The sequence below is a fragment of the Argiope bruennichi genome, chromosome 10 (genome assembly GCF_947563725.1).
Source record: "Argiope bruennichi chromosome 10, qqArgBrue1.1, whole genome shotgun sequence".
In the NCBI taxonomy this organism is placed as follows: domain Eukaryota; kingdom Metazoa; phylum Arthropoda; class Arachnida; order Araneae; family Araneidae; genus Argiope; species Argiope bruennichi.
This window is the reverse complement of record NC_079160.1, coordinates 56,969,777-56,982,522: the sequence shown is the minus strand read 5'-3', so window position 1 is coordinate 56,982,522 and position 12,746 is coordinate 56,969,777. Positions and strand designations below refer to the sequence as shown.

The 12,746-nt window shown below is 24.8% G+C and overlaps 1 protein-coding gene across 1 annotated transcript; it reads left to right on the top strand.

The window, feature by feature from the left end:
• Positions 1 to 216: 216 nt before the first annotated feature.
• LOC129988799 (uncharacterized) lies at positions 217 to 12,382 on the top strand. The gene is made up of 11 exons (XM_056097071.1): positions 217 to 422; positions 1,533 to 1,648; positions 4,194 to 4,313; positions 5,448 to 5,534; positions 5,620 to 5,683; positions 7,560 to 7,622; positions 7,711 to 7,751; positions 9,027 to 9,113; positions 10,514 to 10,599; positions 10,729 to 10,838; positions 11,581 to 12,382. Exons 1-11 carry the CDS (start codon positions 239 to 241, stop codon positions 11,610 to 11,612), a joined length of 990 nt encoding a protein of 329 aa, XP_055953046.1. The 5' UTR covers positions 217 to 238; the 3' UTR covers positions 11,613 to 12,382.
• The last annotated feature ends 364 nt before the right edge of the window (positions 12,383 to 12,746 follow it).

Genomic DNA, 12,746 nt, shown 5'->3' with positions numbered 1-12,746 from the left:
TTGAAATTTGTCCTTGTTCTGGGTTGTTTCATTAGCAATTTTCGAAAAATGAAACTAACTCCAAAACTTTTGTATTAACTTTAACCGCTATTAAAATCAAAACCGGCATTTTGAAAATGAAAACTGTCAATAGATGGCACTCGTGTTCAAAGAATTAGAGCGGGCGAACTGCTTTCACAGCCGTCGAGTGGGGGATAAAAATCAATATTTTTATTCGGCTAACCTCTTTCTCCTTTCTATGCTTGGTTTACGACACGTGTTTAATTCTCTCCGCTTACCAACACGCTGTCTTCTCCGGCGGAATAAACTCTTCTCTTTGCCAAATCGTCAAAAAAGATTGTTTATTAGCTCTTATCGAACGATGTCTTACACAATAATTGAAAGGGGTAGTCCAAATACTCTAGGATATAGGATTTTTTATAGTAAGTATAATGACCCGATTAAAGGGTATAGTTACATCCTTTGTCATATTTCCTGGTATAATTCTTTTCACGTTTCTGTTAATTCCCTTGCTATAAAGTTGTAGATAAATTTGATAATTTTAATCTGACATTTTATTTAATAAAACAAAATATGAAAGACAATTAAAATTGCAGTATTGTGTACTGTTATTGAACTTGGACTCGTAAATTTTATCTCACCTTTGATCGCATTTTGTTTAAAAGGCATCAAATTCTAGCATTTTAAAAGATGTTACAATGATTTATCGAGGGATTTGCAAGGTAGTTATCACTGATTTGGGGCGCCGGTTTATTGAAATGGGATGGCCTTCCAAAGGTTTGATTCCTCACTTAAATAATACTAGCAAATCATCTATGACCAGAAAAAAAAGAAAAAAACTATGTACTTGTCACTGTTTACATTCACCACTATATGAGTTTTTTAATTTATATCTTTTTATGCTAAATCTTTATCTCTTTTAATATAAAATGAATACTTCCTGATTAGAATTTTATATGTAATTAATCTTAATTTTTTGTCTTATTTTAAAATAAGTTGGATATTGTCAGAAATTATAACTCCCTTTATTTTCAGTTGTTATCTATTGAAAAAGCAAAAACTTGTTGTTTTATTATTAACAAAACATATTAAACAATTTTACAAGTTTAAGAATTAAAAGATTTATATAGATAAACTAAATAGTCTTAATTTAACCATATAATTTATGAAAATATATGTATCATTTATTCTAGTTTATATATGAATCTTTAATTTCTTAAAATTATGTAACTGTTTAATCTATTAAGCCAGAAAATTTATATTTAATCACAAATGTATATATTTTACATATGCAGTCATTATCAATATTTTGAAGAAATAATAAATTTTTGATGAATATTTATAAATGTGATTTTAATTTTGAATTGTCTATAAAAAATGAGCTTGTAATACGTTTTTGAAATAGTTAAAAACTTCTATAATTTGATTCTTATTAAATTATTTTGTATGCTCATTTTACGCAAAAAAAAAATTTGAGCATCTTTTTTTTTTTTTTTTTTTTTATAATATACACTTGATTTTGTATTTTAAAGCTGATGAAAATGGGCCCATCTCACCTTTTCATGATATCCCGTTATTTGCGGATAAAGAAAATAAAATCTATAATATGATAGTGGAAGTTCCAAGATGGACAAATGCAAAGATGGAGGTAAAATGATATTTATCATTATTTAAATTATTGTTCTGATATTTTGAACTGATTTTTTTTAAAAAAGATCTGATTATCAGTTTTGTAAAATTTTCAAAATTACAAGCTGTTTAAGGGGCTTTCTTATTATATAGTTCAAATGAAGATCAGTTTACTGAATAAATCAGATTATTTTTGCAATATTCTTTAATGCCTAGATTTTGAAATCAAGCAAGTTTGATTTGTGCCGTAAAAGGAGTAATTGGATTTTAGAAACATTTGTCCACAGATAATCCAAGTTTTAGAAAGGGAAAGGAGGAAGTTTTAAATCTATTAATATAGTGTAGATGCTCATGCCGTCTAACATGGCTTGCATCATGGTTTAGCTCAAATGTAAGGAGGATGTTAATCTAATGAAACTAAGCTAAGAGTGAAACTCATCTGATCTTATTAATCTAAGACATCTTGTTGTTACTTTTCATCTTAATGATGTACAAGCATGCACTAAACTGTAATATTTCAATTTTGATTTCTTCATTGTGTTTGTAAAGGGCTCATCTTTTTTTTTTTTTTTTTTTTTCTCTCTACATGTTTTATTTATGTTTAAAGTTGAGAATTCATTCAATAATGATGTTCTTATTATTTTTAATTTATATTTGTTTTAAATTTATTAGTAAAATGCTAGATAATCTAAAATATTTAAAGAAAATGAATGATATTCCAACTATTGTAAGACATTTGCTCTTTTTATCCTAATGGATTTCATTTAATAAACATAATTCTTCTGAAAATAATATTTAAATATGTATTTGATTTTTTAAAATTTCTTTGTCCTTCCTGCCTTTAGCATCAAAATTATTCTAAATGAAAACATCCTAATAGAGGATATAGTAAAAATAGTATTTAGTTATATTTCCTTATGTGTGAAATTAGATAATCTTCATTGATACACCAAGATAGTTAAATGATAATTTTTTTTTTAAATCCAAATAAAGCAATTAGGTTTTTAAAAAAAATATTTTATTCATTAATATCTAGCTTTAAAAAATAATCCTGTGATGTATGGGTCTCTAGTTATCTCTATAAATAAAATCTGTAACTTTCTTTTAAAAACATCTTTGCCAATATCTCTTTAATATTGCTTTTTTTTCTGAATTCCATCAGAAGGCATGGGCAAACAATTATAAAACTTATATAACCTACTGTAACTAACTTGTTGTAACCTACTTGATGTATTTAATTATAAATAATTTTTCATTTCTTTTCTGCTTTTTTATTTGTAAGATGATAAAGGAAAAGGTCAAATGCAGCAATAACATTTCAGATGCTCTTTTTTCTATTTTCACACACACTCGCACACATATATATGTAATAAAGGCATTATGCAATATTATTTTTTTGTTAATGTTATTCATTCAATAACCATAAAAAATATAAAATTATTTTAGTATAAAGTAACTTTTAAAAAAATATTCTGGTACAAAAATAAACAGTAAACTGATATAATTTTTTTTATTGACATAGACAAAAGGATTGCAAGATATGTTCCATCCTGAAGTTCGTCATTGTTTTTATTCCTTATTCTAGTTTGGTGCACTTATCTGACAATTTCTTTGGATATTGTTTATCTATAACAATATCTATACAAATTTCATATGTAGTTATTTAGGCTTATTGATCTGAATTATAATTTTTAATAACTTTCACAGCTTTTATAAAACTGTTTACATTGTTCTCCAATAATTAATACTTTTGGTAATTATAAATTTAATAGCAGTATTTCTGATTAAACATCCTTCTTTTTTATTTACTCACATTTTTTCTAATAGTTAAATGATCTGCAGGTGTTATTTGATTCATATAGTTTTCTGTTACAAAAGCAAAGAATATTGTGTATACCTTATGTACATGATTTAATTTTTTCAGATTTCATGTTTGTTTGTCTTACTTTCATGTGATATGAAATAACTGCAATGTTCATTAATTAATAAATCTGTAATGCTTTTTCCTCCATTTATGACAACAATGTCAGTTTCTTTCAGTCACTCAAATTAATTTTAATGCATGACAATTAGCATTTGATGTGCATTCTTTAATTTATGGGAATTAGTGAATAAGTATCAAAGAATTTTGTGCTCTTATGTCATTATTTATGTAAAAGCACTTATTGTTTATGTAAAAGCTCTCATTATTTAGTAATGTCTAAATTTTTAAAGACTTAATATTTATTTTATGGTAATTTAAACTGTTTATGAAGAAGTCCAGCATAAATTTATTTTATATTTACAATACTGAATAATCTTCTGTGGTGGAAGGTTTGTTTTCTTTAGTTAACTTCAATAGTATGTTAATTCCCAAAGAATAACTTAAAATCTACAAGTTATCTGAATGTTATATAATATAATATAAAAAACATTTGGAACCTTTTAAGAGAGATAACAGCTGAAATTTTACATTATGGCTATTTATCATCTTGACTGAAATCTTTGTAAATTTATTAAATACAAACTATCATTTTAAAAGTTCCATTTTTTTATTGCATTTAATGTTATAATTATAATTGCAGATTGCAACAAAAGAGGCCCTGAATCCAATCAAGCAAGATACCAAAAAGGGCCAACTTCGATATGTTCACAATTGTTTCCCACATCATGGTTATATTTGGAATTATGGTGCTTTGCCACAAGTAAGTTTTTAATTATTAACATATCTAATTGAAAATGTATATATTTTTTAATTTCGTATGTAGATTTTTTTTGCATTTTTTAAAAACTTTTTCCATATTTTATTGAATATGCATTTTATTTATTAGTTTTATTATTTATGGCTCATTGCTTATTTCATTTATTTTTGATATAAATATATATTACAAGAATTTTTATATCGAATTTATTTTCTTGCATATTTTTTTAAATTTTGCAACTTGTAATCAACTACTTTCTTTAAAATATTCTGAGATGGTTATTTTTTTCTTGTGATTTTTACTTATAGATAAATATATTTCTTTAATCAGTCAATAATGAATAATATATTTTGTCTTGTGAAAACTATTAGTAATAGTATGAAATCACCAAGAAAATATTTGGTGCAAAATTAATACTATTTAATATAGCTTGTCATAATTTATTTCGTCTAATTCATTTTGATAAGAGTATAATTTAAATCCCTTTTACGTCTTGCTCAATTTTTCTTTTATCATCTTTTTTTTTTAAAAGATACATTTAATCTCATTGTTCTCAGATTTTTCTAATTTGTATCATATATCATAGATTCACAGTTATGTTTAATTGTTTATAACTTCTGAAAGTGTTTATTCAGTCAAAGCTGTATTAATAAATATATCTGTATGTATTGCCAACATTTCTTTTAATGCTGATTTTTTCAATTTGAAATTATCTGTTGTATTGAGATTTACACCTTATTTCATAAATAACATATTATATGCATGTTCAAAGTTTTGTGAACAGTTAAAGATAGATGTTTGCCTCATCTTAACTGTTAGAAGTTCTTGACTTCCACATATTCCAAACCATATTGCCATTTGTGTCACATTAAGCTTATCTTTTTATGAATGCTAGAAAGTGCCCACTTACTTTAAAGTAATAAAAAATAGAAGTTACATTTTAAGATAATGTTTATAACTCTTTATCTTACCTAATGGGTCTAAACAAACTAAATATTCAAAATCCTTTTTCTAACTGGCTTATTGCTTTAAAATAATACTTATTCATAAGCTTATAATAAATGGCTGCATAGCTTGGCTTATAAATTTTTCTTTGATTAATTGATCCTTATTTGTATTCAATTTATTTTATTTCAGACATGGGAAGACCCTAACCATACTGATGAATCAACTGGTTGTAAAGGTGATAATGATCCCATTGATGTCTGTGAAATTGGCTTTAGAGTGAGTATAGTTTTATTTCATGTATTTGATTATTTTTTTCAAAGTTTAGCTGCTGGAGACTTCATATATTTATTTTAAAGAACAGGTTGCAAAGCGAGGAGATGTTCTGCAGGTGAAAATTTTGGGAGTCATGGCCCTAATTGATGAAGGTAATCATGCATTTAATTTTTATATAATAGCTTTTATACATTTATACAACTGACACATTGATCCAACTAAACTTTTATTTAGTAATAAAAATTTATTTTGTTATTGTTGATACTAAATCCATAGTAATTTGGTCATTGTAGATAATTATGTAACTGGGGTGTGCATATCTTGTCATTAGAAATACCTATTAAATTGGCTGAACTTAATCTTTTCATGGTTGATTCAATATATATTGACGACCATATTGGCCTTATGATAAAGTTTATGCTTTGAAATTGATGTTTCCAGATTTGAAAATGGATTCCATCAAAGAACTACTTTGTAAGTGTATCATGTGTTCATGTAGTGATTGCCCTTGTCATCTGACTAATCCAAAATTATGAAGACTGTCTCAAAATAGTTCTTGTAGCTTCAAAACAGAGCATAAATAAAATTAAACCAAATCAGCTGATATGTAACATATTTCTTCAGTACAGATATTTTTATTTGAAGAAATATGCCATACTGCTGCTATATTATATTTTTAGCTTGTTTTCATTTGAAATTCAAATCCAATTCTAGTAATTTTATATGTTTTGTTTGTTTGCATATTAATTTGAGTAATAATATCTATGATAAAGATACCATTTGTGATTTCTTGTTTATCATTCATTTTTTAAGATATCTATAAAAAAATGAAATTCCCTTTCACATCTATAGCTATCTTATATAGCATGCTTCTTAGATGTAAGTGATAAATTTGATTATTTGTATAATTTCTGATTTCAGCTTTTAAGGTGCAAGTTATAGTTGAGTAATGCAATTTTTAATTGATTTTCAATTGCATAGTAATCACATTAATGAATAATAGTGGCACTTAATCAACAAAATGAAAGAAAAAAAGAATTCAGGTTATGAATTATGATGAATTCAAATTTTGTGAAATTTTTTTTTGATATTTTTTAATTGATGGTTTTGAATTTTATTGGAAATGTCAAAGGAATTTAGGGAAATCTAAAAATCACTGTATTGTTTAAGATATATGAGGATATTTCCAAACCAATAATGAAAAGAAAATAGATTAAGTATTATTTTTTTAAGCATATCTTGCATTTCTGTTGATGTAATTTGGTCAATTTTCCCAACTTCCATTTGAAGTTGTGTAACCTTCAGGTCTCTGTTACAAGTTTTCAGAATGAATTAAGAAGAATATTTTCCAATTTCTTTTTTACATGCGGGGAAAAAAACTGATTTTAAATTGGAAAATGAATATTTCATTTTCTTGTTATTGTTTTTTGAACATTATAATTAATTAACTGTAATGAAATTTTATGAGACCAAACATTTTTATTGATTATTTTTATTAATGAAAAAAGAAAATTTTATAGGATCTTGCCAGCCAGCCCCAATGCTTTTCTTTGATTATGTGGATTACAACAAGTTTTAGAATCATGTGTAAAAATCGTAGTATGTGATACATGATGGAAACTTTATAATTTGCTATAATTTTCGCTTAGAAAAATTTTATAGAAATGTACTACATATATAGTTTAGCTATACTGGTGAGAAAGATGAAAAGGAGTGTTCTTTGGAACTTGCAGGGTTAAATATATTTTGAAACATAATAATAATAAAAAAATTAGGTATTTATATAATTAGGTATTATTAGATATTATTTATTAATTATATTATTAGGTATACTCTTAGTATATCTGATAATGAATGCTTTAAATTATTTTACAAGAAGTATAAAAATTTATAATGCTTTTTACCAAAATATTTTATTTGAAAAATATGATAATTTGATATGAATTAAATTATTTGTTTTAAAAAAATCATAATTTTCTTTTAGTTTAATTTTTGGAAATTTAAATATAATAACTTATTCTATTATAGGAGAGACTGATTGGAAGTTAATAGCTATTGATATTAATGACCCATTGGCTGAAGAGCTTAATGGTAAGTATACATTTGCTTTGAAAAAAAAATACATATTTGTTTCTTTAGAGAAAAATTCCTTTTAAAAAATTTTGTTGTGTTTTTGTAGACATTGAAGATGTTGAAAAACATATGCCAGGATTCTTGAGGGTAAATGTGCATGATTTCATTATTCACATAATTTTATATTACATATTTTAGCAGATGGTAAATTCTTTAAACAATATACAATAATCTCTAAAATAGTTTTTAGATTCATAATTCTAAATCATTATCATGTTTTTTTTTCTTTCTTTTTCTTTATTTCATTTTAATTTGTTTTAATCATCTTTTTCTTTCTTTCTTAATAATCATTAATTCAATTTTCCAAAATAACTTTCACTATATGAATATAACTATTTATTTCAACCACAGTTAAAGTACAAATGAATGGTTAAGAAATATGCATTTTTTGTTTATTGTTTCAAACATTAAAAGAATTTGTTTCTTTGAAAAACATTCTTATTTATCTTCAATAGCAAGTATCTTATTTTAAACAGGCTCTTAAGTTTTTTTTAATTGACATTATTTAATTTTTAGCAGCACATATGAATTTTCTTTGGTAATTTGTGTGTGTTTGTACAATGTTTATATTACAAATTCAGTATTTTATTGTAGTTTAATTGCAGTATTTAGAAGCATCTAGAATAATTAACGAATCTTGTGATTTTTACTTTGTCTCAATTATTTGTTATATGTAATAATTGTTTTAAAAAGTATCGGACATATCAGCATAATTGATTTACAAAACTGCATCATCCTAAAATATAGTATTTATCTTATCTTTATAATTTTTACAATGTTATTTGCCTATTGATTAGTTTTTATTTTATAAAAAAAGGTCCTTTTCTGGGCCTACAAGTTTTTAATTCTTTGTTGATTAAGGTGAAAGCACTAAATGGAATCAATTTAGAATTTTTGTTAATAAAAATTTTCCTAATGGTAATGGTGCTGTAATGGCATACTAATCCTTTATTAGTATCTAAATAATTTACTTTTAGGGTTCTTGTTATATATTTTGAAAAATTGCCATATTTATTTTTATCTTTCATGATTTCCTTTATTAGTTGCTTTCATTGGTACTATTCCATTGAGGTAGTGCTAATTAGAATGAATTTAAAATGCAATAATAATAATGAAACAGTTGATTGTTGCAGGAAGGATTTTTTTCAATAATTGTAAGTTTTATTCTCTGTTAATCAAATTATGGAAAAAAATTAGATATCAATGATTTATATTAATGAAGAGTGAGTAGAATCTTCTAGTTTATCAGGAGCAGTTCTCAATAATAAATAGTTTAATGTGCAAAATAGTAAATTATCAAAAATTTATAATTGCAAATGCTAAAACTTTATCCTTTATATAATCTTGTTCAATATTTTATAGGCTACTCACGAATGGTTCAGGATATATAAAATGCCTGCCGGTAATCCTGAAAACAAATTTGCCTTTAATGGAGAAGCTAAAAATAGGGTATGTGTTTTTATGTGTTAAAGAGATTTATTACTTAAATTTCTAAGACTTTTGTTTTATAATTTCTGTCATACAGTAATTACAGTTTGTTTCATGTTATTATCACTAATTTACCTTACCTTATAGTTATTTGAATTTTAAAAAATGATGAAAATTGAAACCTTTTAATATTTGAGTTTCTTAGAAGTTACTGTATCTATGCAGATTTTTTGACTAAATGATAACATTGTTCATCAGCTTTTTTTATTTTTGCCATAGCAGCTAATTCCACTGTGATGTCTTTTAATTAAGTGTGATCTTCATGGATATGTTTCCACTCTTAACTGCTTTTAATTATTTCCAAAAATTTTTTTTAATATTTAGCTTAAAAATTTTTTTAAACTTTCCAGCTTTTTGATGTGCTTTCATAACTTTACTTTGATATCTTGAATAATAGTGACTGTAATTAAAATCTGTTATCATTGAAATACTAGATATCTTCTAAATGTTCTGTTTCAGGAAGAAATTGAAAGAAATATACTTACAATAATTCAATACTTACTATCTTTCAGATGTATTTTTTTTTAATTCTTAAACATTTATTTTTGTGCTTATAATTTTATTCCTTTGTAATATACTAGCTGCTTTTAGCAACTAGTTGGTTTACTAAGAATATTAGCTATGTTTAATTTTAACTAAACTCTTAAGCATAATTCAATGTCCAGAATTCTTTTTATAAAGGTGGAGTTAGTCTAATGAAATTTATTATTAATCATTAAAAACTTAAGTTAGCTGCTTGATTTATTTTCTTATTGTGAGGCGATTTATTTTGTGATACGTTTCCATCATTTAATTTTTCATCTAAATTATTCAGTAATTAGTAAATTTATAGAATCATTCTTCTTTAACTTCCTAATAATGGGAGAAGGAAATGAAATAATTATTTGATGCAATAATAAACAGTTTGAATTTCATTAAAGCAATGAAATCTGCTATTGAAAATCATTAAAAAAAGGGTGGGTTAAAAATGTCAAAATTATAGGAGGAAGATGAATGACAATTAAATTCATGTAATTAAAAATAAATTTAAAATAATGTAAAAAAAATAAATTTATTTTATTTTTAAGAGCCATGTTGAAAAAAACATAAAAATTCTGCTTAATTTTTCACTAAAATTAAAAAAAAAAAAAATTTAAGTATACATTTTTGTCTTCTAAAGTGTTATCTTTTGCGCTGAGTTCAGTAACTTCAGATCATAATTACCTGTTTTATAGAGTGCTGATACACCCTTTAACACTTGACCTAAATGAAAATAAAAAACAGTGTGTTTATAAACTCTTTGAAATATTAGATGATAGACTTTTGTGCATTAGAATTTTAAACTACTTCAGATTTATTTTATATCAATTTTTCTTTTATAGGAATTTGCTGAAAAAATAATTGACGAAACTCACCAATATTGGCAAAAACTAATTAAAGGTGAAGCAGATGCCAGTGGTCTTAACTGGTTAGTATTGAGTCTTAAACAGTTAAATAAAATTCAGTGTTAATTATTTAATTTATTCCTAACATCAAAAAGTTATAACTTTATTATTACTAGCTATTTTTTAATTATTTGAATTGTGTTTTCTAATAGCTCTACTGTTACCCTTGAAGACAGTCCCAATAAAATGGACGTGATAAATGCATTGACTGTTCTTCAGCAAACAGAAGAACCAGGACCAGCCCAAGACATTGATCCTATTGGTAAGTTTGGCTAAAAATTATTATAGTGTGAGATGCAAAAGGATGAGCGCATTTCCAGAATTCTTCGCCATTCTTTGAGTTTTATTTCCCGCCCTATTAGATACTTTCGTTCAGTTTTTTATTCACATGTACGTGTGCATTATGTCGTTTCTGACCATATTATTTTATTTAAATTTAGTCTGCGAGTGATGCAAGTTTACTTTATTTTTAAATATAAACATCTCCACCTTTCATCTTTCCTTTCACCTCTGTTTTGACAAATTAAATCCATCCTGACACATGCGCTAAAACGTGGAGGGGTTTAGAATCCGTTGGCAAACAATACATTAACTATGCTGAGTTACTCATATTACTAAATTTTTCATTATTAATAATGGAAGTTGTCATTCTGAATAAAAATTGTCTTCTCGGGAAGGGGGGAGGGTAATTGATAGATGGAAAGATGGGGATTGCTTGTTTTTAACTATAAACAAACACAAACAATTTCACATTATGAGTTTATTGTTGAATATATCTTAAAATTTGTATACATATGTTATGATAAAGTACTGCCATATATGTTATAAAACTAAAAGAAACTGGTTTGAAATATGAATTCAAAGTAACTTTTTTAGAGGAAAAATACATTTGTTGTAAATGTTGTGCTACATCATCTAATTCATGAATATACATTTTTCTCATTAAACCTTTCTTTTTTTTCTTCTTGATGTGAGCTTATAATCTCATTTATATTTATTTTTAGTTGACAAATGGCACTTTGTCCAGTTGAAATAAATTAAAATTGCAAAATGGAGCCAAGATATCCAAGAGGCAAGATAATCTATGAAAAGAGAAACATAATGACTGCTATTTCAAATGCCTGTGATATAAAGTAAAAGTAGTGCATCTAAATTTAAACTTTGTATCAAGTCAAAGAATTGCCTGAATTCATTATTTATGTAATCATTTTTAATATAGAAACCCATTCAAAATCATTGTATGAACATTGTTTTCTTTAGATGTGTTGAAAAATAGTAATTTATTATTTCAAAGAAATGCTAGACATTATAATTCTGTTAATATATGTTCTGAACTTCAACCTCAATTGTATAATTTATATATGTATGTTTGTAATGATACTGTTTTTGTACAATCACTGAATGTTTTTCAATTTACTTATTTTCTGTGAAAAATATATTCCTATAAATTTATGTGCTTTATCTTATATAGATTAAACATATATGATTTTTAAGACATATAAATTTTATTTAAGTTTTTCTTCTGTATAATTGTAATCAAATTCTATTGAAAGAGATAATTTTTTTATCAAATTTTATAGATATATCAAAATTATTTTTGCCAAATCTGCAATATTTTGGAGTAAAAAAATTTTCTTTCTTGTAAACCTTGTATTTTATATTTGTTTTTAAATTGCTCTCTGATGGATTTCTTCTGGTTGTGAAAATTAGCCATGACATTTTGAATTATATTTTTTAGGCGAAAAAACAATGTGCTACCATTTTCCATTCTGTATGGGAAAACAATAAAATATTAAATTATAATCATGTTTGGCTTTTTCTTTATACAATAAAAGAAAAGACCTTTTAAAGTGTTATTATTGACAGAATTTGTTTATTGTAATTGCAGTGTTCAGAAAATTAAATTAAAAAATACACACAAATGAATAATGAATTCTAACAGTATAAAATTTAATAATGTTTTTAAAAATATTTTTCTCTTATGTATGAATATAATATACAATTTTGTTCATCACTTCTTTATGGCAAAAAATATTTCAGTACATTCTTATTACAGAATAAACAAATGAAAATTAAGTTTTGATAAATGTGAAAGTCTATTATTTTACCCTTTTGAAAAATATTAAAGGAGAGAATATAATTTTTTTCTATTACTCTGTATGTTTGTTTT

Coding starts and splice junctions, on each gene's coding strand:
- LOC129988799 (XM_056097071.1), top strand. CDS start 239: ATGCTTGGTTTACGACACGTGTTTAATTCTCTCCGCTTACCAACACGC. Junction 4,314..5,447: donor ATTATGGTGCTTTGCCACAA/GTAAGTTTTTAA, acceptor ATTTTATTTCAG/ACATGGGAAGACCCTAACCA. Junction 5,535..5,619: donor TCTGTGAAATTGGCTTTAGA/GTGAGTATAGTT, acceptor TTTAAAGAACAG/GTTGCAAAGCGAGGAGATGT.